Source organism: Lobosporangium transversale, assembly GCF_002105155.1.
Source record: "Lobosporangium transversale strain NRRL 3116 chromosome Unknown BCR41scaffold_1, whole genome shotgun sequence".
Taxonomy (NCBI): Eukaryota; Fungi; Mortierellomycota; class Mortierellomycetes; order Mortierellales; family Mortierellaceae; genus Lobosporangium; species Lobosporangium transversale.
Window position 1 is genome coordinate 1,383,115 of NW_019028979.1, and position 22,375 is coordinate 1,405,489.

The following is a 22,375-nucleotide window of genomic DNA, read 5'->3' on the forward strand; positions in this document are numbered from 1 at the left end:
TAAAAAAAACGCCACTGAAATTGGAAGCTTTACACATTCACACATTCACACCTTGTGTTTTGTGTTTCGGAGACCATTTGCAAACGTGCGCTTCAATGACATCGCCATTCAACTATCCGCCACCAGGGGGCGCTCCTAATGCAAATAGCACCTTAAGTCCATTGCGTCCGTTCTATGGCACTCAGCTAGATTCGCCATTGCAGTCTTATTACCAACATACTGCTCAGCTTGAACATGACCTTGCCAACACCCACGAAGTAGACCCTGATTCACAGGCTGCTACCAAAGAACTGCTCAGATATGGCCTCCTAAAGTATTTTACCCTTGCACTCGCATCTCCATTCGAGGTTGCACAAATCTTGATGCAGGTCGAATACTCGCCTACTGACGAAAGGGACGACACTGTTAACGACTGCCTTGATACAGCAGAACAGGTATTTTACTTTTTTTTTTCTTTTTCTTTTTCTTTTTGGCTTTTGAGCGCAATCTTTTCAACATTATCAATTTGTGTATTTTGCATGCAACTGTGCCTTCATCTCACAATTGTCGATTCCTCACATAGGAGAGATATGATGAAGAGTTCCGACGTGCCCAAGAGGCCGCTGAAGAGGAAGAGTTTTTCGAAAACGAATCGGAATCAGATGGTTACTATTCCAACAGCGCTCATACCGGCCATTTCCCCTCACCTCGTTCTAACGTTAATAAATTGGACCCAAACTCTGCTGTGTTTAAGGAGCGCAAGCTGTTTGATCAGTCTGGATATTTGATCCGCGATGATGTCTATGATGAAGATCTCAGACCTGCTTTTCAGTTGGCCCCAATTAATGGGGGTGTATATTCTGTAATGAAAGCTTTGTTCAATCATCCTACAGAAGGACTCTTCTCTCTTTGGAAAGGTATCGTCATACCGGATCCACATTCAGCTGGATGTGTATCTCCTCCTTTCTCTCTTTTTTTTTTTTTTTTTTTTTTTTTTTTTTTTTTTTTCGGTATTCGGGGTAGTCGACTCATCTTCCTATTATTCTAGGTCAATATACCAACTGGCTATACGAGATTTTGCATCTATTTGCCCAACCAACATTGGAGGCTACACTAAACGATACATTCGATCTATATGACGATGCTATCCCTCTGGTGCACCTTGATCGTGTTGGACCCAACATTGCTACTTTAGTCGCCTCCCATGTTGTTGTCGGATTCATCCTCTCTCCCTTGGAGCTCGTGCGCACTAGGTAAATACAAAGACAGTGTAAGCATTGCTTATGCTGCTTCTGTTGTTTTATTGCTTGATAAACATACACACCATCTTCTAATATAAACCTTTGAATTCTGGAAATATCATACATAGACTCATTGTACAGACAGCTGACCCAAAGCAGCGCAAATATACCAGCATGCTCAATTGCATTTCAACCATCATATCTGAGGAAGGTTTTACAGCACTTTGGGGCGGTGTCAACCTCTTGCCAACCCTTCTGTATCACACAATCAACCCATTGCTTACCAACTGCATCCCTCTGGTCATTGATCGTGTTTTCAAAATTTCCGCCGAGGACTCGCCTTCCCTATATTCAGTTGCAGAATTGGGACTGGAAGTTCTGGATCTTTTGATTCGGTCGCCTCTGGAGACTGTGAGGAGACGTCTTCAGATCCAGATCCAAGCCAAGATCCCTGGGAAGCGTTATGAGACTGTGGTGGAGACAAGGAAGAGGCCTTATTCGGGCATCAAGGACTGTCTCTACAAGATTGTGCAGGAGGAAGGCGGAAAGCCTAGGAGGAGGAGACGATCTAGAAAACAAATCGAGGATGGCGATGAAGCAGACAAACCAAAAATTCCATGGTATGGTGTATGGCGTGTCCGTCGTCTGTATACAGGATTAGGTATGTTTCTCACAGGCAATCTTGTTATGTTTGCGGTGAGCACTACATCCAACCTGAATACAGAAAGCCTCGAGGACTGGTAAAGTTACAGCTGCACTAGATAATAATGATAATAATGAACAGTGGGTAGTAATACACATGTTCGTTGGCCACATTGTTTTTAACACATTGATTCAGTATAATAAAAGAAAATAAAAGAGAAGGCTCCGGTCCATAATTTGTACGCCCTTAATACTATATTATAAAAAATGCGGAACTATACTATACATAACAAGGAGATGGCTTTTAGCTTTAAAACCCATATTTGGACTGTGTCTCGGCTTTTGTTCTGCGACTGGCAGCCCAACTGGCATTCAGCTGTTGTTCATTCGCTTTCGCCTGATATGCTAGTGACATGATATTGTGCTTCCGTTTTTGTCCTAAAGAAGGTTTCAAATGCTATAGGTAAAAAAAAAAAAAAAAAAAAAAAAATTAAGGAGCGGACGGACGTCAGCCGATGTACAACATAACCATGTATTACTTCTTTTTTTAAAATTACTTACTTCAATTGACGCAAGATTCACTGGCTTTGGTTGGCCACCGTTTGCTCCCATAGCCATCCGCACATGCTGTGCTTGACTCATCTGGTCCTTTGCAGAGATGTCGACTACATTGATTGGCATGTCTCGCGCCTTTCTCATACCTAGCTTATGTAACTATTGTAGATGCGAACAAAAAAAAAAAAAAAAAAAAAAAAAAAGGTTAGGAAGGTCATTCTCTATCAAGTTCATAAGGATTTGTTATGAAATACTATAAGGACCATGGAACAATTAAGCCCCAACACCTACTGCTGCTGTATCCAGCTCAACCATATTACTGCTATGGTTTTCTGAGGATCCCTGTAAAGTATGCGCATTCATATCCGCTGTGTATCCTTCATAATTCTGATATGCATACTGATCATTTGTAGGGTAGGCGTATTGATCATTTGTCATATATCCATATTGTTCATTCCCACTGTATGCATATTCCTCATCACCCGTATAGGCGTATTGCTCATTCGTTGTTGAGACATCTACAGCTATCTGATTTTGTGCCTCCCGCTCCTCTGTAGTCAAAGGTTTCTTGTCGAAAAACAGTGGAATATAAGTGCTGGAAGCAGTTTTTCCAGACTTCGATGATGATCCCATTGATGAGCCAATGGCTGCATCCCCTAGTGGAAAGAATGATACCGGTTCTTCGGCTTCGGTTTCACCTTCACCCTCATCGTCAGACTGATTTTCCTCAACTTCTCCCTTCATCGTATCGCTGGCTTTTCCTGAGACTGAGCCTTTAGTTGTAGCAGATGTTATTGCAAGAGTAGGAGTAGAAATGGTGGTTTTTTTAATTGTCCTTGGCATGAAGCTAGGCTTCGCTAAAGTCGATGCCGTAGTAGACGAATTTTGTCCGCTCTTGGGTGCAGGTAACATTGCAAACAGAGCGCCCACACCACTGCCTGCATTTTTGGTAGCAGCAGCCAGTTTGGCTTTTTTTCTAAACTCTGAATCTTCATCGGAATCAGAGTCAGATTCAAGAGTTGGGAGAGTATGGTATTTGCTGGTCTTTGGGATCGAGGGTATTGTCACAGTCTTCGTTGAGGCAGTAGAGTTGGGTGATTTACATTTCGGTGATGGTAATAAGTTGGAGAGTGAATGGATCTTTGATGGTGTTGTTATTGTGATACCTTCAGCTGTTGCTGATGTTGACGCCGCTCCCTCTGATGCGCGAGCACTTGTGGTGAAGATAGGAGTTGATTCTGTATCAGAGTCATCTGAATCTGATCCATATGCTGCAAGAGCGTCCATGATGTGCTGTTATTGACGGACAAAAGCAAAAAAAGAGCTTTACTTCTTTTTAAGGCGAAGCGATGCATTTTGTCAGGTGTCACGAGTCTGAATACCACACAAGAACCAACGATTTTCTCAGAAACGCAGCTTATCTCAACATTGCGTTTCATTCTTTCTTTTTCTTTATCAGCTTCGAATTCTCCCGTTGTCATGCTTGAACCGAATGTATTCCAAATCCCAGAGCTCTGTGGGCGCATTGCGCGATATTTATCGATGCAAGATGCCATCAATTGTGTTCAGGTCTGCAAGGAATGGAACACCATTTTCATAAATGTTATCTGGTATACTATTGAAGTGGACGTTGAGACGAACTCGAAACTGCCAGATCAAGAGGCATTGGCCAAGCACTTCCAGTTTATCAGAAATCTCATTCTTCGAAACTCTTCATTGGATCTTATCCCATCTTCATGTCCAAACTTGCGCTCTCTAAGCATTGAGCGTGTCAGCTGTCTTCAAGCTAATATACTCCGTGGCAAACAACAACTGATTGCTCTAGAATTAAAAAGTGTCGAACTGGATGATGCCTCTGTGTTGTGGAAGTTAGTAGCATCAGAGCTTCATCAGCTTCGTGAGTTATATCTGATTGTTGCGGACATTGACCAGGACTCGATCGAGCACTTTTGGATGGTATGTTCGCGTTTATGCACCCTTCAGCTACGACGCGTTGAGTTATCTCGAGGACCAGATTCAGCTTTGGATTTCCCCCAGATGCGCTCTATGAAAATTGGTGTTTTAATCGGCCTAAACCTTGAAGACTATCGCGATTGGTTCAGTAACTGCCCCAATCTAACACACCTTCAGTGGGCCCACAGAACTACTTTCCCGTTGTCAACAATGTCAGTCCATGTTGTACGGGAATCTTGGTCACTGCTTCAATCATTGGATCTGCATCACGCAATCATTTCAGATAAAGACCTGGCAATGATTGTGGAAGGCATGAGGAAGGTCACAGAGTTGTTTGCTACTGTCGCCGGGATTGGCCCATATACGTTTTCAGCGCTGCGCCCTCATTTTGCTGGGCTTGAGGCTTTATCTTATCCATTATCGCATCATACAAGGAGCCATCTCGGTGGAGATGTGACATGCAGGATGATCAACGAGGTTCTGACATCTTGTCCAAAATTGAGACAACTTGCAGTTGGAGCACTTCGGCCAGAAGACTTGTTATCAAAGAATGAACAGCCCTGGGTCTGTACAAGTTTGAGTGTGTTGAACTTCCAAATCGGATTCCCACGAATAAGCGATCCTGCGCTTCATCATGCTATTTTTGCACAACTTTCAAGGTTACACTCGCTTGAATTTCTAGGCATCACAGGGCCTGGAAACTCCGATGCTGAAAATCGACAGTCGCTTGACTTCCGATTAAGTATGGGCTTATCCCAGCTTGCAACGTTAACCAGGCTCAAGCATATCCTACTTGAGGACGCAGAGCAGAATATGGAACTTGAGGATTTGCAGTGGCTTTTTGAAAACCTGCGTGGTCTGCAGGAGGTCTCGGGAAGGTTGAATATGGATGATAATAAGGAGCGTGAACTCCAAACAACCATTGCGATGTTTAAGACAAATCGTTATCCTTGACAAATCTTAAAGGTGTTTGGTATTTTTTTAGTAGTAGTAATATACCTATGATAACTGATCAAATCAAACCATAATGATCGAAACCTTTTACCCTCTATGGATATCCATTACAAATGTAAATTCTCTTTAATTGTTGAAAACGTAAATATGCAGGAGCCAACATAAGGTCTGTTCAGGCTCCAATTTGATCGGGCAACTCTAGAAAGTAAGCAGGGCCGGTATGGCCCGAACTTTTACATAATGAGATCCTGTTCACCCATAATCCGACCATATAATAAGTGGTTGGGTCTTTTTTGAATAGGAACATACAATGAATTGTCCTTCTAGCGCAGCAATAGTATATGTAGAGAGCGCCAAATGCAAGCATATTCCACACCGCAGAACACATCAAAGACCGGATCAACTTGAGGAACCGCTATGTCACGGGCACCTAAATTGAAAAGCGCAAGATTCCAATGCCCTGGAAGAGCCCGTCGGTGCTGAAAAGGATGTCAGTTAGATAAGCTGAGTACAGCTGTCGAAGCAGATCCTTGGACTGCTTTGACTTCTATTGTTCTAGGACGCGGTACAAGTAATCTGTACAGAGCAGGCAATGTTTCTTATCGGCAAGGAAAAGGGAGTAGTTTTCTTTTAGGAGGTCTTGCTCTCCCCCCTACGTTGCTTTCACACCTTTCCTGTCCCGATATCCAGTGTTCCCCACCATCTTCTCATTCTTCGCGATGGTGAGAACGAATCCTAAGTTCCATACCCATTAATAACTATCCAGCCTCTACTGTGTGGGTTCCGATGGTAGAACATGTTGCAGATAAATGATGTGTTTAGACAGCGCGCTATGCGTGTTACGCGTTTTGTCTGCTGAAACCTCGTTTTTTGGGGAAGTACAACTTGGAGAATGAAAGAATGAGAACATTAGACAGAGAATTAAGCACATTCTTCTTCCATCAATGGAAAGTGACTCATTATTTCGATTTAATGTGACACATCCATGCCGTCTCTTTTTTCCTTTATCTTCCTCCACCACCTTCGATAAACCTATAGGGACAAGACTTTATGCCGCAGCAGCCATTGTCAGCAGCTATCCGTACGCTGGGCCTACCCGAAATTTCGTTCAGGATCGCTCACCTTCTGCAGACAAAGGATGCTCTCGCTTTCTCAGCTGTCTCCCGCTCCTTATATTATTCTCTCACACCATTTCTTTGGCAGGAGCTGCACATTGGTAAAACTGAGGAATATGAAGACTTGGAGCTTCAGAAGCCACTCTTCACAGGTTACAAAAGACATATCTCACTCAAATCTGTGAAGCTCCCTGCAGAGCCTTTGGAGCGCCAGAGGCTTTTGCAAGGCGTCTTTGGAAACAAGGTCTCGCTGATACGGTCTCTCCATATCCTTGATGAAGATGATATCGACGCTTCGTTCATACTAGGGGAGATGTGCACTAGTATCGAATCTGTCACTATCCATGGCTACTTCACAACCAAGTCAACTGACATAAATTTCAATAAGGATCAGATCAAGCGCTGCAAGATAATGGTTCAAAAAAATCTACCCATCTAAAGTCTTTGACCTTAGTTGGATGGTCTTAGGCCGGGAGAATCGATTTGGAACCCACTCCTAAAATGTCATAAAGCCCAGAATTTGTGTTCGATGACTTTGAGGTGCTGCTCCATCCGAGGGCGGCATCTTAAAGCCATGTGGGCAGTCTTCGCTCAACTCGAAAGATTGGTGCTCTATAAAACTACTTTTGATTTGGAACATGGAACCATGTCTCTCAAAGATGAAAACAGGAGTGAAAAGCGAGTGAGGTTTCCGCGGCTGCAGGAGTTTGAACTTTGGGGCTCACGTACAACAGAGCAATGGCTGGATCTCGAGCTACTAATCGGGCAGTGCCCAGTACTCCGGAAGTTGAACTGGGTGATTGGTATCGACAAGATAGTTTATTTAGAGCATTTTTGTTCAGCTTTTTAAGGACTCTACATGGCCAGAACTTGTCTGGATTAGGGTCAAAAAAGATCGTACCCGATTTACAGATGATCTGTATGTCAGTATTTTACAAGCCGCCAAGCGTCCACTTGACCGCTTAGAGATGGACATCACTGGCCACCGCACCGACACTTTCAACTTGCTTCGAACGCATTTTGAAACTATTCAAACAATCAGTTTAAAATGCTGTTCCGATAACACGGGTGATTGGATCATTGAGGTGTTGACATCATGCCCCGCTCTAGAGTGTTTTAATGGTATGAGCATTACCGCGAAGCAGATTATCGAATCCAAGCCTTGGGTCTGCCACCGATTACAAAAGTTGAGCCTCTTTATAGATATGGGATTCGAGGATAATGCGTTGACACGTCGATGGACTATTGATGAGCTGGAGCAATGTCGAAAGGTTTTTGGACTACTAGCAGCATTGAAGAACCTACAGATTTTGGACTTTCTCGGCTCGTTTTCAACCACGTGCGGCTATTCGTTTTCATCCAGGTGCGGTTATTCGTCTTTACCTCATAATGCTCCTACGAACTCACGCTTCCGTCTTGTTCCTTTGCCTCTCCGGCTTAAAGCTGGCCTTGGTCTGCTCGCGGGGCTGACAAAGTTAGAGCAGGTCAGGTTTTGGGGACAACAGCAGAGAGTGCACATGGAAGAGTTGATTTGGATGAAGCTGCATTGGGCTAATCTTAAAACTCTTGCAGGAGGATGGTCCGTCCAAACAGGAGGGGCACAGAAGAGTGCTAATCGATACTTTCGTGAAGGACTCTTGCGTGAATGGTTGATAAAGCATGGAATCAGCACCTCAGGGTCCTATTATGTCTATGAATATCACGGAAACTTTTCGTCACACGACGTTGACTGGTGTGAAGGAAGCGATAGTGAGGAGACTAGCCATGATAACTAGAATCTCTAGCAAAGAAATACCCTACTACCCTATAGAAAAGAGAGAAAAAGAAAAAAAAAATTGTCTCAATACCATTCTTAGCTGTGGTTAAAGTAATTTAGTCCGTCCTGTAAACAGAATATCGTTACATTGAATCCATGGGTGCAGGGATTAAAGTAAAGAGTAAATTCGTAGCTGAGGAGTGAAGATGTAAAAGAACACCTTCTGCAAAGATGGCAACCTGTAAAGAGTGATAAAAAGATATCGCAGTATTGATCTGTCACATCATTTAGTGTCACCAACATCCCATTAATGAAACAAAGCTCCATCACGATTTTTATTAGGTTAGGACCTGCGCGTTTGCTTCGAAGTGAATGAGACACTTGGGAAATCCTTGCCACCCTACTGACTGAAGGAAGGAAAAACGGCTAGGGTCAATAAGTAATGAGATTGATCCTGGTCCTACTTTTGTCTATGAACAGACAGAAATAGAAAGTATATTCCAATCGCTTTGCTCTCATTCTAATAAGAATCCAAGAGATCATGGGACCCTTTCATAAAACAGTTAAAATTAGAGGCAGTGGAAACATCTGATCATCCTTTCTTCCTATGTGTCATCGATGTCACGTCTGAAAGTTGAATGCTAGTGGTGAAGAAGCATTCTGGAATAAGCTTCAAGGAGATAATAAAGGTTAAAACGCAAGCTTGATGTGGACGAAAAAGGGTATGAGTGGTGTACAGACTGTAACTAGTCCATCGACAAGACAGTTGGTTGGAAGGATACAGCCTGAAGGAATAAACTGATTGAGAGCCTTGACCAAAGAGGATGGCACTGACATGGATGAATCTGTGGGCGAAGATGTGCTCAGAGAATTTATAAATTGCTTTACCGTCCCTTTTTTTTTTTTTTTTTCTTTCTTCGTCTCTCCTACTCTTCTCACTTCATTCCTCCCTCTTTCCAACTCGTTTGAACAACCAAGTGCAGCTTTCCTTCATCATCCACTCTCCCTATATTTCCGTTCAACTCTTGATTCCTCTATCGTACTTTTTCATTTTGTAATTTGTAGTTTTTTCCTCACAGCATCTCGTCAACTATCACAAAGATTCGCCCTTCCTTTAAACCAGGCGTATCCATTATATTCGGCATTTAACTGCTCCACCATCATGCCAAGGACTGCGAACTCTGCCGAGAGCTCTGCTCCTTGTGACGAGCCAGGCGCAGGCACAAGTTCGATCTTTGATGGTAAGAAAGCAACACAACTGCTCTATGTATATCCAAGGATTTTTTTTAATTTATCTCGCAAATTACAATCAACCGAGAGGATGCCAGCGATTTCAGATGACACAATAGAAACAGAGGATGATATGGAAGAGGAATTTGTCACACCATGAGATGCATGGCATCTGAAAAAAAAAGTATTTTTATGGGAATAGAACTGCACCCCCTTTAACTTGGAAATTGCAGCATGTGGTTGGTTTGGTGGCGACATGTGTATGACATGAGTCTATGACAAACAGATGAGCCATCTTGATAGGCAGATCTCGTCATTGCATGCGCAGACGTGAACCACTTGTTCTTCATGTTTCACAAGGGACAAAAGGATATTTGCTAAACTTGTCTTGGTTAATTTTTTTTTTCCTCATAGTGTCAGTCAATATCCTGAATTGTACTGTGGGGTCAGGAATTTTAGCCTTACCGTTTGCGCTCAAGTAAGCATGATCATCTTGGCACCTACAGAACACAGAATGTGGGCCTAAGTGGGCCACATGAAAGGAACACCCCTTGAATACTGACGTATATTTATTCTACTCCTTTTTTTTTTTTCCTTTCATCAGAGAGAGCGGGTTCGGACTTGGTCTTACACTATCAGTCGTAGTATCAGCTCTCTGCTGGTTTGCTCTCTATATACTCATCATCTCGGGAAAACGCATCGGTGTATACAAGTATCCCGCTCTCTGTGAAGGTAACATTATAGTAACGAACAAATTTGCAGCATATAACTGTATGGACGGTGATCCTGATTCTGACCTAGCAACTCTTTATTTTCTTTTCTGGGGCTACAGCAACTATGGGCCCATTTGGAAACTATCTATTAAATGGAGTAATGTTTTTCCAATCGGTTGGTGCCTGCATCACATACTTGATCGTCGTAGGAGATACTATTCCTGTAGTTTTGGAGCTCGCTGGGATTGAAGCCACTCGACAATGGACTATTTTTATCTCGTCCTTGATCTTCGTAAGTCCGAGAACAACGCTTCGATGCAATACATAAATGCATGTTGTACGAAAACAAGCATGCTTTTGATTTAAAGCAGTAAACTGGTGCTTACTTTTTTGTGTTCAGATTCTTCCTTGGCTCTTTTATAGATCGATCGGATCTCTGACCACGGTTTCGATCGTCTCAGTGTTAACTCTTCCTCCCATTTTGCTCATTGTTGCTGTTCGTGGTTTTTATTATGCGCCTGAACATAAGCACTCATATGAATTCGTTGGTGATAATGTCTTCCCCGCAATTGGAGTCATGGCCTTTGCAATGCTTTCGACTCAGGTATGCAAGTGACTCATTATAGCACTCAATCTAGATATTGAACCAGGAACGATCAAGAGCAAAAAATAATGCTTACTAAAAAAAAAAAAATCTACTACTTTGCCATCTTCTGGGTATCATCTGATCACAGACTGCATTCCTCAACTTCACGACGATGGCTCAGCCTACGCGCAAAGCATGGGGACAGGCCACTGCAATTGCTGTCTTCACTTCATGGCTGGCCTCCTTTGTATTTGCAATCTTTGGCTTCGTTGCATTTGGAGTCGATGTCCAGGCCAATATCTTCAACTCCTTTCCCCTCACAGATTACTATATCAATTTGGGACGCGGTCTTCTCGGGTTCTCCATGTATTTGACATTCCCACAAGCTGTGAGTAAAATATACATATATTCATATGGTAATACATTTAGTGGACGAATGCTATCTGAATCCTTTTATTCATGATCTAGATATTTTACGCTTATTTGCTTTATAGTTCCTTCCTGCTCGTTCGTCCCTCCACAGTATCCTCGGTCACGAAGACAACACAAAATCACCCACAATCAAAGAACACCTATACACCACCATTGCCCTCTTCATCCCCATCCTTGTTATTGGAGTCTTTGTTACAAACCTAGGTCTTCTATATCAGCTCATTGGAGGCTTCTGCTCCACCTTCCTCGCTTACATCATACCCGGCGCATGCTATTTTTTGGTTTTCTGGAGGAACGATTTCATCGGCAGCGTTGGTGGTCTCTCAAGCTTGCCTTCAAACGATGATGAGTATGGAGAAGATCGCTATGAGGATGATGAGGATTCATTGGATGATGAGCAGGAGCGTTTGATAAAACAAAAGTCGGCAGTGGTTAAAACATCCACCTCCTATGGAGCAACTTCGCCATCACTCTCTACACCTTCGTCATCTGCAACCGTTCTACAAACTACCGAAATTTCCAAGAGACGTAAGGAAGATCGTAAGACTGAATTGTGGTTAGATATCGGAGCAGGTGTACTTGTAGTCTTTGGTGTGTTTGTAATGCTCATTTCGACCGCAATTACCCTCAAAAAGATGCTTGAGGTTGTATAGTTGTACAATATGGAGGCTTTTTTTTTCAACTGTACATTATTTCTATTTTTAACCGCAGCAAAAGTTAGTATAATAGAGCAAGGTTCTCATTCCATTCCTTTACCTCATTAAAGAAGAAAAAAAAAAAAAAAAAAAAAAATCCCCTCCGGCTGTAACTATACTTTATTATGGCGGTCTCTATTTCTACATCCGTCGTCAATATCAACCCATTGACAATTCCAGAACTCCTAGTACATTTGAGCGTGTATGTCGATTATACAGACCTTCTGAACTGCATCCAGGTGTCCAAGGCCTGGTACCAGGCCTTCATACCCATGGTTTGGGATACCATTAAACTTACTTTTCCGCTCGAAGTTTGGAAACCGAAAGGACTGGAAGGGTCTCCTGTAGAAAACGTGTATAAGGAAGACGGCAATGATGAAGCTGTCAATTTTAAACAGAAAGCTCTCCAGAAGCATGCTCATTTAGTCCGACATATCATTTTCTCACATGGAGTTGGTCCTGGCCACTCCATGGTATATTATCCTAACCTCTTAAGTTTAAGAGTCCTAAGGATCTTATCCAGTCAAGAAAACATTCATGCTCTCCTTACAAAGTTACAGGATCAAACCCGAAACCAGAGTCATGATACTCTTGATAGTCTGGAACAACCACAGAAACAGCAACAACAATCCCTTCTTACTCACCTTGAACTTCGTGATCATGCGCATGACTTTATGTTTGGCGCCAAACTTGATACTATTCTCTTGAATTTGATGCTTGGCTTTCCAAATCTGAAAGACTTGCGATTGTACGAGCTGTCTATCCACACAGCCGAGGATATGATCCTTTTCATGAAGTTATGTGGGCAACTCGAGACCTTAGTACTAGTCAAAACAACGCTAATGCCTCTCGACCATCCCGACCATCCCAACTTAAACTCTACAGTAACAACAGCCCTATTTCCAAAGATGAAAAAGATGAGGATTACGGTAGAACGGCGGATGTCAGCACATGACCAACTCGACTGGATCAGTCGTTGCCCATCCTTGACTAGTCTTCAATGGTCCACATCACGATCTGTAGAACCGCTCCCATTATCAAAATTCGGTCAGAGATTAACCGAAGGGACCTGGCCACTTCTTCAAGATCTTCAACTGACGAATGTGATAGCATCGGATGAAGTGTGGGCTGTTGTCATCCAAGGCATGACCCATATCCAGAAACTTTGTATCCCGGACGCTCAATTTGGTCCGCTGTCTATGAATGCACTTCGGCCTCATTTTCCACATCTTCAATATTTGAATATCACGGCCCATAAACTCATCACAGGCCCCTTCATCCCAGAGATTTTGGCTTCCTGCCCTCGATTGGAGCATCTGGAGGCCGATCATGTCTGGGGTGAAGATATTTTGGAGGGCAAACCATGGGCATGCACTTTGTCACTGAAGCACCTCGAGATTTATTTCGAACTTCCTGCACCACCAATGACTTCCAAAACAAAAGAAATCCAACTGAATATCTTTTCAAGGTTGGCTCAACTACAGAATCTAGAGGTACTGGATGTCGGCAACCGAGAACCATTTTGGCCCTCAGCCCGTCGTGGAACTCTGGTGTTCCGGCTGGAAAATGGTCTAGGAACACTAGCACCAATTAGACGATTAAGGCGGCTACATGTGGGGATGAGTCATGATCAAGATATGGGAATAGATGAAGTCCAATGGATGATAGAACATTGGAAAAACTTGAAGTTGCTCGACGGGAAAATTAACGAGCATTCTGATGTGAATGGCGATGTTAGAGCAACCCTGGCGAACGCCGGTATTCAAGTACTTCCGTATTAATAGCTGTAGAGTAAATTAATTAAACGTCTACTTTTATGCATTTAATACAGATCCTTGTGCGCGTCTTTTTATTTCTTTACTTTAACTTGAAGAATGATTTACGACTAAATTTTTATTGCTAACGATCATTCTTCGGATGCGGTATGAGTTGCCTGGTATCCAGTGGTTGCCAAATGGCTCTCAAGGTGCTCTAGAACGAATGGATACACTTCTTTGTAAGCCTTGTCGCCCACAATGCAATCCATGTGACCATAGCCTGCAATCACCTCACGCCTGTATTTGCTCTTGTAATCATATGCCATGTTGGTCATTGGCAACAGATCTCGAAGCTGCTCTACAGTCCTGAGCGTAGATTCTGGAACGAATACTTGACTCTTAGCGCCATGAATCAATAACACAGGCACATTTTCAAAAGCCCTCTTCAAATTCTCAGGCGTAACCAAATCTTTGCCCTCAGTATCCATCAATGTCTGCGCCTTACACCAGCCATTGACCATTCCTTTCAAGGTCTCAATATTGATGGAGCCCATGACTTCGTCCAAATGATCATGGAAGTTATTGGATAGCTTGTCGTGCTCCCACAGCAAGCCATAGCAGAATGAAGCACGATGGCAAATAGCATTATTGCAGTATTCATGCAGAGGCATGGGCAAGAATCTCAGCGCGTTGTCAATCGCACGATCCAGCAATGTCACTTTGTTGGAGGGCTTTTCTACTGTTGGAGCATCTGATCCCTCTGCTTTAGATGAAGGCGAATGTGTGACCACATCAAATCCATCCTGGCCCAAGACCTTCTCGAACAATGGTACAAGTTGCAAGTTTTGCTTGATTTTGTTAGCGACTGAAATCAAGGGACGAGTGGCGACTTGAAACGAGACTACCGATCCAACGCCCTCGATCTCGCCGTTTAACATACCAGCCCATAAAGTTAGAGAGCCGATACAATGAGCAACGACTTGGATGTTTTTAACCCCCGTCTCTTTCAAGATGATCTTGATGGCGGCGGCATGGTCTCGTGCACCTCCATAAATGGGCGATTGGCGGTGGGAATCCTCAACGGTGACCGAGAGGCGCCAGTCAGAAAGCCAGACATCATAGTCATTTGCCAAGAGGAAGTCACACAGATTGTGAGGGATTAAGTCGGTGGCGAACAATTCGGAGCTGATTGCAGCGCCATGAATCTTTACATGGATAATCATGAATTGAAGCAGAAAGGAAATTAAAGCAAAAATAGAAGTTTAGATACCTTTGCAATTCCGCGAAAAGATAAGTGATTGAACAACTCTGTTAAAAAAAAAAAAAAAAATTAAAAGGCATTGCTTACCAATAGAACTGGGCCTTTCTTACCCTTGTAGCGGGTGAGGCGAGTGTTGAAGCCATCCGACGAGACAACACCGTATACCTGGGATGTAGGGCGCTGACGAGGATAGCTCTTTCGAGTTTTCGAATCTTCAGGGTATTTGAGCTCGTTCAAGAAGGGCAAATAGGTTTTAACAGTAGCATTGAGCGTAGAGACACTAAAATCCTTGATTGCCTTCAAATTGGCAGTGACACTGGAGCTCTCACCCTAGAACCGATCCATAAAAAAAATAAAAAAATAAAAAAAAGTCCCTTATCCTTTAGACCTCATAGGTACTGATACGATATTGAGCAAAAAATGACAATCAGATGCCCAACTTACCCGAAAAGATGATATTTGACTGAAAAAGTCATCATCGTGTTCACCTAGCTTGCCACGTCCGAAAACTTTCTCAACGCCATCTTCGACCTTGTATATAGTCACAAGGATACGCGATGGCTTGATCCATCCTTCAAGGACATGACCAGTAGAGATAGGCTTGCGACCCTCGAGGCGGTATCGATCTCCAGTAGCGCACAACAAGATCATCTTGTACAGGATGGCATGTTCGTCAGCAGGATCTTCCTCGGTTCCGGTATAGACCATGAATACACCAGTCTCGATCATCATGGGTTGATCTGACAGAGCTCTGCAGGACACAGTTCCTACAATCCTAGCACGATGATCTGTTCTCTTGAGGAACTCCTCAATAGGACCTGTTGAAAGTGTGAGGACCACGTTCATGGTGGATCCCGCAGACCTAGCTTGATTGTCTGCTGTATCGAAATCCTCTGTCAGAATCACAGTCGAGAGGTGACCCTTCAACATCTCTGTAAAAGTAACTCCGGGTTTCTTTTTTGACTCTGCCTTCTCGGAAGACTTGCTCCAAGAGCCAAACATGGAGGGGAGCGTCCTGCTTGGTTGAGCTGTATCCTCATCAGAGTCAGAGGTATCACTTTTATCACCGGGGAATGGTTCAGAGACGATCAGTCCACGAACGTCACCCTCGGCATCAGCGACATCTTCGAGAGCAGATTTTCTAAGTTTCTGGGCCCATACATAAGATTCGGTTGCCTTTTCATCGTATGGAATAGGGAATTGGGGTGTCTTAAAGTCGATAGGGACTGTAGTAGCATCATACTTGATAGTCCAACCGCGATCGCGCGCTAAGAGAGCACATGCACGCTCTGCGAGCGCAGAGATGGTCAAGAAAGGGTTGACACCCAGTGACATGGGCATGGCAGCACCGTCCATGACGTACAATCCCTCATAGACCTCATCACCTTGCCCAGTGAAAACTTGTCCCTTGTGGTTGATAACACCCTCAGCAGCAGTGCGCCCTATGCCACAGCCTCCAATTGGGTGGACCGTGACGATAGCATCATCCGTAGCAGAAGTCAATGGGTCACGAACATATACTCCGCGAACAGCCTCGGCAAGAGGTTCAAGCAACTTGTCCAGTCTCGCGAAGTTGCGGCTGGTACCGACGCCAGGCCACTGAATACGGATCCGATCGTCTTTCAGGAGCAATTCACCACGTGCATCATCGTGTGACATAACCAAGAAAGTCTGAGTGTTGGCCATAGCGCCTCTATAAACACCAGCTACATAAGATGACAGCTCGCGTGCGTTCCTGCCAATCTTCTCCTGGAAGGTCAGATCCTGTGCGGTCTTGAATGACTTGCTCGATTTCTCGCACATGACTTGATAAATACTCCTCAATAGCAATGCAGCTTGCGCGGGAACTGCACCTTCCTCCACGACATATCCATCCATGACATTGGGTGCATCACGATAATCAATCAGTCCTGTAATGACAGGACCAACTTTTTTCTCAAACTTTTTGGGGTCTTCGTCTCCCATGGATACTCCATTCACGAGGGTTTCGCCATTGTAGGAAAACGCTAGGAACTATGCATACCAGCAATACAAAAACAGGGTCGTGAGACAACTGATTTTCACATGAAGCTTTGCCCCCTTCTGAGCATTGAACTGTTTCGAACGCCTTGCATCGAACAAAGCAGTCTCTACAGTTTTTTTTTTTTTTTTTTTTACTACTTACATCGCCATTTCCACTAAAGTGCTTGCCTAGTTGGTTTGAAGTCTGAAGCCCGCTCTTTTGAGAGCGTAGCAAGATCTCAGTCGTACCCAATGCGCCTGCTCCTAAGACAACAATGTCTGCAGTGACAAACATGGGTGCAATAGGAGCACCATGGTCTGCCAAGAATGTTGCCCGGCTTGAATCATGCCATTCAAAATACACAACATAGGGTGCTGGCTGATTGGGTTTTTTGTTAGACCGCTCGACACGAACGACGTTACAGCAGGTGAAGATTTCAGCACCATGGTTCCATGCATCAGGAATATAGTTCATGAGCGTTGTGTTCTTGCTCCAATCATTAACTCCAGTGGTGTCATTGCCTGTGAGTGTACTGGCCTTTTGAAAAACACCTGCAGGGTTGAGCGCATCCTTGAAGTGAACCGTGATGGGTGGTCGGATAAAACGGTGATGAGCACCTGCACCTTTGGCCTGAACCTCGAGTGTGGCGAGCTTGGGAAGGACAGGCCAGTCTTCAGGATAGGATGTAGGCTGGAGCATATCAATGGCACGTTGGAACGATTGGTCCAATAGTTCTTTATCCTGCCTGATCTCCTCTGGCCAAGTCTCGTCTTCGAAGATGCGGGGATCTGGCTTGAGAGCTGTATTAGCGTTCAAGAGTGATGTTCCTCCAAGGCTAGACCATTCATAAGATTAATAGAATAGTCATTAGATCTACTGCAGCACTTATTTTTCCCACAGCTTTAAGATGTTAAGTCTACTCTTAACCCCTGTTGCCAAAAAAACTATAAAAAAAAAAAAAAAAAAAAAAAAAAAGGAATTGCTTAAAGTGCATTCCTCCATTCATTGCTTACCCGCATGCAACAAAGGCCCATTGATCCTTATTTTTGTGAATCTCATAAAGTCCGGTACGCTTGCCTTCATGCCCATGCTCACCGTTAAACTGAACTTCTGAAGCACATTTCAGTGTGTCTTCAGGGTATTCACCAGGCCACCGCTCTTCGCCACGCTCAAGAATACAAACACGCTTGCCAGCTCGTGCAAGGCGCGATGCAGCAATGGAGGCACCGTAGCCCGATCCTACTACAACTACATCGTAATGGCTCTTGAGTTTTGTTAAGGAAGAACCAATCCTTGGAGGACGATTTTTCTTGCGATCAGGCATTGGATATGATATTTATTTAAATTAATTGAAGAAAGGGTATTTACAAATGATGTAGAAATGTGAATGAGCAACAGGTCAACGAATGAAAAAGAATGAGGCAAGAGAGAGAGAGAGAGAGAGAGAGAGAGAGAGAGAGAGAGAGAGAGAGAGAGAGAGAGAGAGAGAGAGAGAGAGAGAGAGAGAGAGAGAGAGAGAGAGAGAGAGAGAGAGAGAGAGAGAGAGAGAGAGAAAGAAAATACTTCTTTAACGTGGGTAGCGGAGGGCTCTCAACGGGTCTTTGTCCCATCCGTCCCGACTAATTCTTGATTTTCTTTTCTTACTGATCTTTTTCTTTTACTTGCTTATGCGATGATGTTCGTTGGTTCAAAAACATATGTGCACATCTGTGCAGTTGGTCCTAATGCTCAATGTCCCAAACCCCAAATCTCGGCCCTACATATCAAATTCCGAGGAGGAAAAATACTTTTCCACATTGACTTGATGGGCTATGTACTATCTCATTCAGCCTGTGCCTCAAGGACATGTGAATTATTTAAAAAAAAAAAAAAAAAAAAGCATTTTATAATTGACACACATGCTTCATGATCCCAAGCAAGCCCTTGACCGGACAAGCAGAACAGGACGATATCCTTATTCAAACCATGTTTTTTTTTAGAAATACTTAATGGCGCTTTGATAAAGATTAATTTGTCTGATCCTCTTCTGAATGGATGCGGATGTTGAACGTGTGCCTAACAAATAAAATTCCGGGCTGTGTTTAGTGGTGTTTCTGTTCAATATACTTTCAACGTGCCAACATGGCTGAAACATGTCAATTGACTAATTCACAAATTGACCCATTGACCATGTCTTCATTAATTCTTTGGCACAACCATCATTCTATGTCTGCATCATCCCTCTATTACCACGCAGAATGTAGTCCATTCGCAAAGTACATGACATGACCAAACAATGCCTGATTGTACCAAAGTTCAGATCTGTTGGCCACCAACGTGATATAAGGAGCCTCTTTTAGCTCCGCAGCCAGAACGTGTTCAACTCTTTTCTTTCTTTTATCCTGTTACTACATGAAACATCGAAACTTTTACGATGACAGAACCAACACCCACAGTCAAGGCTCGAGCAATTGACTTGCCGGAAATCCTTTTAAGATATCATGCTTTCTCAGCCCATCAGATCTCCTCGCCTGCTCCGCCGTATGTAAATCATTTCGTGCCGCGTTCGCACCCCTTGTTTGGAAAGACCTTCACTTTGAGGCGCCTTACCCGGTTAACAACAACCAAGCACCCTATGCACGACGTATCAATTTCCAAAATAAAACATTCGGACAACCTGCCCATAACCCTGGGGACCATTTGAAGGAGCTACTGAAGGATCAGGACAAAGATTACGCTATGATACTCGATGCAATTCAAGAAAAGGCTCATTGGATAAGATCCTTGTCCATTCATAGACATGATTCTGAACTGCCGCTCAAAGTTGGCAGCATCTGTAGAGAACTAGAATCTATCACTTTGGAGGGTCTGTCTTTGGTTCACCCCAAGCATACAAAGGAGTATGGGTTGCCTGTCAAACGATGATGACACGAAATCGAGCGCACCTGAAATCGCTTACTCTCTTAAGATGGAAACTCCAAGGTCATAAACCATTGCGTGGTGAAAGCGCATGGAATCCCATTCTCAGGTGTGGTAATGCTCAGAACCTACGATCTTTAAGTCTTACACAATGTGGCATCAGAGGGCGTCATATGGCGGTGTTTTGGACCATATGCCAGCGGTTGGAGACCTTGCATTTGAATCATGTCTTCATGGACACAACCAAAGCTCTTGATGTCGACTCGAAGCCTCACGATTCAATGCCGCCAATAGCCATGGCGCTTCGATTCCCGCGACTCCGGGAATTGTCCCTTCGCAATATGATCTACCATCAAGAGCATGAACAATTGAATCTTATCTGCCACTGTTCACTCCTTCAAACCCTTACCTGGTGTACAAGATCAAGATACGATTTGACTGACTTTACAAATCGATTCATGAGGCATACAGCTGGGTGGTTGATATTTTAACCTCATGTCCTACGCTTCGAAAACTCACAGCCAAGTTGCTCCAGGCTCGAGACATTATCGATGCCAAACCATTTGTCTGCCTTCAATTACAGGAGCTCCAAGTCTTTATAGACCTGAGATTTCCTTACCACCGATTTACCAAGGATGAGTTGCATCAATGTAGAGCGGTGTTCAAAAGATTGTCAATCTTTACAAATCTTCGTGAACTGGATTTGGTCTCTATTAATGACCCCTCCCATCCTCGCCAAAATATGGTGGGGCTTCCATTGAGGGTAAGGGCTGGATTGAGTCATTTGAGTGGATTAAAGAAGTTGGAGGCTGTTTACTTTAGCGGACGACAAAAAGTGCACAAGGAGGACTTGATCTGGATGATCGATCATTGGAAGAGCCTCAGGCGCCTGACTGGTACTTGGCAAGTCTTGTTTGGAAACAAGGACTTGGTTCGTGACGATTTTTTTCATGAAGGAAAATTACAACAGTGGCTGAAGGAGCATGGTATCCAAACTGATGGCTGCCGATATGAGTTTTATAATCCCGGAGACATGGGGATCGTGGACTGCTGTGGGAGCTCTGACGATGAGCAAGAGGACATTGATGGTGCACCTCCAAAGCCCAGATCGAAAAGCGAAGAGAAAGCTTGAATAGATGGCTCAGAACAAAACGGAATGATATATACTTTGAATTGTTTTAAAACTATGATACTTTGGAGACAAATCGCCTTTAGACAACATCAACATTGTTCTTGAGCTTGCCAGTGAGCTTTGATGAGCTCAACCTTCACATAAAGACATCCCCTTCCAGGTACATCTGTTGGAACAATCGCACACATTAACAAGCCAACCAAAGACATAAAAAAACAAAATGAGGGCGCACAGCCTGGATGATGTCAGTTGATTTTATTTTTAATACTATTACTATTACTATTACGACGACTGCGGCAGGCAAACTCATACCGAATTTCAAGAGGTTTGATGTTACAAGCAAAAAAAAAAAAAAAAAAGGATTATGCAGAAGCACGACTAGTGAGAAGACTATGGGCCTCCGCAAGCTTGGCCTCCAACTGGGCAATGCGGGCACTCTGGTCAGCCTCCTTGGAGAGATGACCATTTTTCTCAGTTTCAAGAATAGCAACCTTCATAGTGAGACGATTGTTAGTTGCCTCTAGCTCTGCAACCTTGGCTTCAAGCGTCTCCAATCGAACCAGCTTCTTAAGGCGTGAGCGACGGGCAGCGTCCGTGTTTTTAGCACGCTTGGCAATGATCTCCTCATTCTCCTCTGGAGGAGATAATGCGCGCTTCTTAGAAGCAGCTGAGGCAGGCACAAACTTGACAGCACTTACAGGGACAGGAACAGAGGTGATACTCTGCTCAACAGGCTCGGACTTTGGGACTACTGCGGGGGTAGTGTTCAATGGGGCAGCGCTGGACGAAGTGTTAAGGACAGTTGCAGCATTGGCCTGAGCAATTACGGCGAGCTCCAAATCACGGCTCCAAGGGATGTTGAGCGCTGCTGCAGCCTGCTGGAGTGCAGCACTGGTCAACAGCGACGATGGAGCGGTCACTGAGGGGACCTTGACCTGAGCGGGCGCTGTAGATAGAACAGGGGCGACAATAGAAGGAGCAGGCGTCGAAACGGGGGTCACCAAATCATTGTTGACACCAAGGGCCATGTCAAAGAGAGAAGGGCCCATGACAGTGCCAAATGAATCAAATCCCAAGTCAGGAGAATCATCCAGAGCAGAGAAGGGACTCGAAGTCAAAGAGACATCATCACCAGACAACACGCCCAATTGGAAATCATTGGCCAGCCACTCATCAAATCCACAACCATTGTTTGTGACAGTAGCGGTAGAAGCAGGAGTGGCAAAAACGTCGTTGGTATCGTTGTTGACTGCAGGAAGTGCAACCTTGCCAACTATGAAAAAGAGGAAAAAAAAAAAAAAAGAAAAAAAAAAAAAGTGTCAAAATAGGAAGAATTTGAAGTAAGACAATTTTACGAATTATGACATTATACAAGTTGCTTACATTGAGCAAGGGCAGACTCCAAAGCGTCTGCAGACTTGGTGAGCTTGGGATCGGTCATATCAAACATTGTGAAGTCGAAAGAGATGGCCAT

General features: G+C 43.9%; 9 protein-coding genes across 9 annotated transcripts; 6 read left to right on the forward strand and 3 right to left on the reverse strand.

Moving 5' to 3' along the window:
- Positions 1-38: 38 nt before the first annotated feature.
- BCR41DRAFT_316509 (mitochondrial carrier domain-containing protein) lies at positions 39-2,111 on the forward strand. The gene is made up of 4 exons (XM_022021242.1): positions 39-434; positions 563-896; positions 1,028-1,232; positions 1,349-2,111. Exons 1-4 carry the CDS (start codon positions 96-98, stop codon positions 1,962-1,964), a joined length of 1,494 nt encoding a protein of 497 aa, XP_021886682.1. The 5' UTR covers positions 39-95; the 3' UTR covers positions 1,965-2,111.
- Positions 2,069-3,723, reverse strand: BCR41DRAFT_9820 (proline-rich protein). Its single transcript, XM_022031111.1, has 3 exons — positions 3,584-3,723; positions 2,424-2,576; positions 2,069-2,319 (listed from the first exon to the last, which is right to left on the reverse strand). The coding sequence occupies exons 1-3, from the start codon at positions 3,683-3,685 to the stop codon at positions 2,173-2,175; spliced, it is 402 nt and encodes a 133-aa protein (XP_021886683.1). The 5' UTR covers positions 3,686-3,723; the 3' UTR covers positions 2,069-2,172.
- A 138-nt stretch (positions 3,724-3,861) lies between these two features.
- Positions 3,862-5,376, forward strand: BCR41DRAFT_344421 (hypothetical protein). Its single transcript, XM_022022508.1, has one exon. The coding sequence runs from the start codon at positions 3,897-3,899 to the stop codon at positions 5,322-5,324; it is 1,428 nt and encodes a 475-aa protein (XP_021886684.1). The 5' UTR covers positions 3,862-3,896; the 3' UTR covers positions 5,325-5,376.
- Positions 5,377-6,374: 998 nt separating this feature from the next.
- BCR41DRAFT_391424 (hypothetical protein) lies at positions 6,375-8,214 on the forward strand (the record flags this gene model as incomplete). Its single annotated transcript, XM_022028355.1, has 3 exons — positions 6,375-6,854; positions 6,894-7,242; positions 7,352-8,214. 3 exons carry the CDS (start codon positions 6,375-6,377, stop codon positions 8,212-8,214), a joined length of 1,692 nt encoding a protein of 563 aa, XP_021886685.1.
- Positions 8,215-9,118: 904 nt separating this feature from the next.
- BCR41DRAFT_344423 (transmembrane amino acid transporter protein-domain-containing protein) lies at positions 9,119-11,914 on the forward strand. The gene is made up of 7 exons (XM_022022509.1): positions 9,119-9,436; positions 9,840-9,903; positions 10,030-10,157; positions 10,258-10,430; positions 10,539-10,742; positions 10,873-11,112; positions 11,219-11,914. Exons 1-7 carry the CDS (start codon positions 9,358-9,360, stop codon positions 11,807-11,809), a joined length of 1,479 nt encoding a protein of 492 aa, XP_021886686.1. The 5' UTR covers positions 9,119-9,357; the 3' UTR covers positions 11,810-11,914.
- Positions 11,915-11,930: 16 nt separating this feature from the next.
- On the forward strand, positions 11,931-13,660 carry BCR41DRAFT_344427 (hypothetical protein). Its single transcript, XM_022022510.1, has one exon. It carries the CDS (start codon positions 11,977-11,979, stop codon positions 13,630-13,632), a length of 1,656 nt encoding a protein of 551 aa, XP_021886687.1. The 5' UTR covers positions 11,931-11,976; the 3' UTR covers positions 13,633-13,660.
- A 1-nt stretch (position 13,661) lies between these two features.
- On the reverse strand, positions 13,662-18,314 carry BCR41DRAFT_316514 (hypothetical protein). Its single transcript, XM_022021243.1, has 5 exons — positions 17,885-18,314; positions 17,034-17,706; positions 15,314-16,882; positions 14,957-15,199; positions 13,662-14,813 (listed from the first exon to the last, which is right to left on the reverse strand). The coding sequence occupies exons 1-5, from the start codon at positions 18,193-18,195 to the stop codon at positions 13,758-13,760; spliced, it is 3,852 nt and encodes a 1,283-aa protein (XP_021886688.1). The 5' UTR covers positions 18,196-18,314; the 3' UTR covers positions 13,662-13,757.
- Positions 18,315-19,110: 796 nt separating this feature from the next.
- On the forward strand, positions 19,111-20,901 carry BCR41DRAFT_418099 (hypothetical protein; the record flags this gene model as incomplete). The annotated part of the gene is made up of 4 exons (XM_022029579.1): positions 19,111-19,391; positions 19,649-19,750; positions 19,879-20,183; positions 20,291-20,901. Exons 1-4 carry the CDS (start codon positions 19,285-19,287, stop codon positions 20,899-20,901), a joined length of 1,125 nt encoding a protein of 374 aa, XP_021886689.1. The 5' UTR covers positions 19,111-19,284.
- Positions 20,902-21,263: 362 nt separating this feature from the next.
- On the reverse strand, positions 21,264-22,375 carry BCR41DRAFT_366684 (hypothetical protein; the record flags this gene model as incomplete). The annotated part of the gene is made up of 2 exons (XM_022026237.1): positions 21,264-22,174; positions 22,285-22,375. The coding sequence occupies 2 exons, from the start codon at positions 22,373-22,375 to the stop codon at positions 21,264-21,266; spliced, it is 1,002 nt and encodes a 333-aa protein (XP_021886690.1).

Excerpts from the sequence above, each read along its gene's own strand:
- BCR41DRAFT_316509 (XM_022021242.1), top strand. The coding sequence starts at position 96 with ATGACATCGCCATTCAACTATCCGCCACCAGGGGGCGCTCCTAATGCA. Across the intron at positions 435-562 it reads GCCTTGATACAGCAGAACAG|GAGAGATATGATGAAGAGTT; the intron begins GTATTTTACTTT and ends TTCCTCACATAG. Across the intron at positions 1,233-1,348 it reads TTGGAGCTCGTGCGCACTAG|ACTCATTGTACAGACAGCTG; the intron begins GTAAATACAAAG and ends TATCATACATAG.
- BCR41DRAFT_9820 (XM_022031111.1), bottom strand. The coding sequence starts at position 3,685 with ATGGATCAGATTCAGATGACTCTGATACAGAATCAACTCCTATCTTCA. Across the intron at positions 2,577-3,583 it reads AACATCAGCAACAGCTGAAG|TTACATAAGCTAGGTATGAG; the intron begins GTATCACAATAA and ends CATCTACAATAG. Across the intron at positions 2,320-2,423 it reads TGAATCTTGCGTCAATTGAA|CATTTGAAACCTTCTTTAGG; the intron begins GTAAGTAATTTT and ends TTTTACCTATAG.
- BCR41DRAFT_344421 (XM_022022508.1), top strand. The coding sequence starts at position 3,897 with ATGCTTGAACCGAATGTATTCCAAATCCCAGAGCTCTGTGGGCGCATT.
- BCR41DRAFT_344423 (XM_022022509.1), top strand. The coding sequence starts at position 9,358 with ATGCCAAGGACTGCGAACTCTGCCGAGAGCTCTGCTCCTTGTGACGAG. Across the intron at positions 9,904-10,029 it reads GCCTTACCGTTTGCGCTCAA|AGAGAGCGGGTTCGGACTTG; the intron begins GTAAGCATGATC and ends TCCTTTCATCAG. Across the intron at positions 10,743-10,872 it reads TTGCAATGCTTTCGACTCAG|ACTGCATTCCTCAACTTCAC; the intron begins GTATGCAAGTGA and ends ATCTGATCACAG.
- BCR41DRAFT_344427 (XM_022022510.1), top strand. The coding sequence starts at position 11,977 with ATGGCGGTCTCTATTTCTACATCCGTCGTCAATATCAACCCATTGACA.
- BCR41DRAFT_316514 (XM_022021243.1), bottom strand. The coding sequence starts at position 18,195 with ATGCCTGATCGCAAGAAAAATCGTCCTCCAAGGATTGGTTCTTCCTTA. Across the intron at positions 16,883-17,033 it reads ACTTTAGTGGAAATGGCGAT|TTCCTAGCGTTTTCCTACAA; the intron begins GTAAGTAGTAAA and ends TGGTATGCATAG. Across the intron at positions 15,200-15,313 it reads GTCAAATATCATCTTTTCGG|GGTGAGAGCTCCAGTGTCAC; the intron begins GTAAGTTGGGCA and ends GATCGGTTCTAG.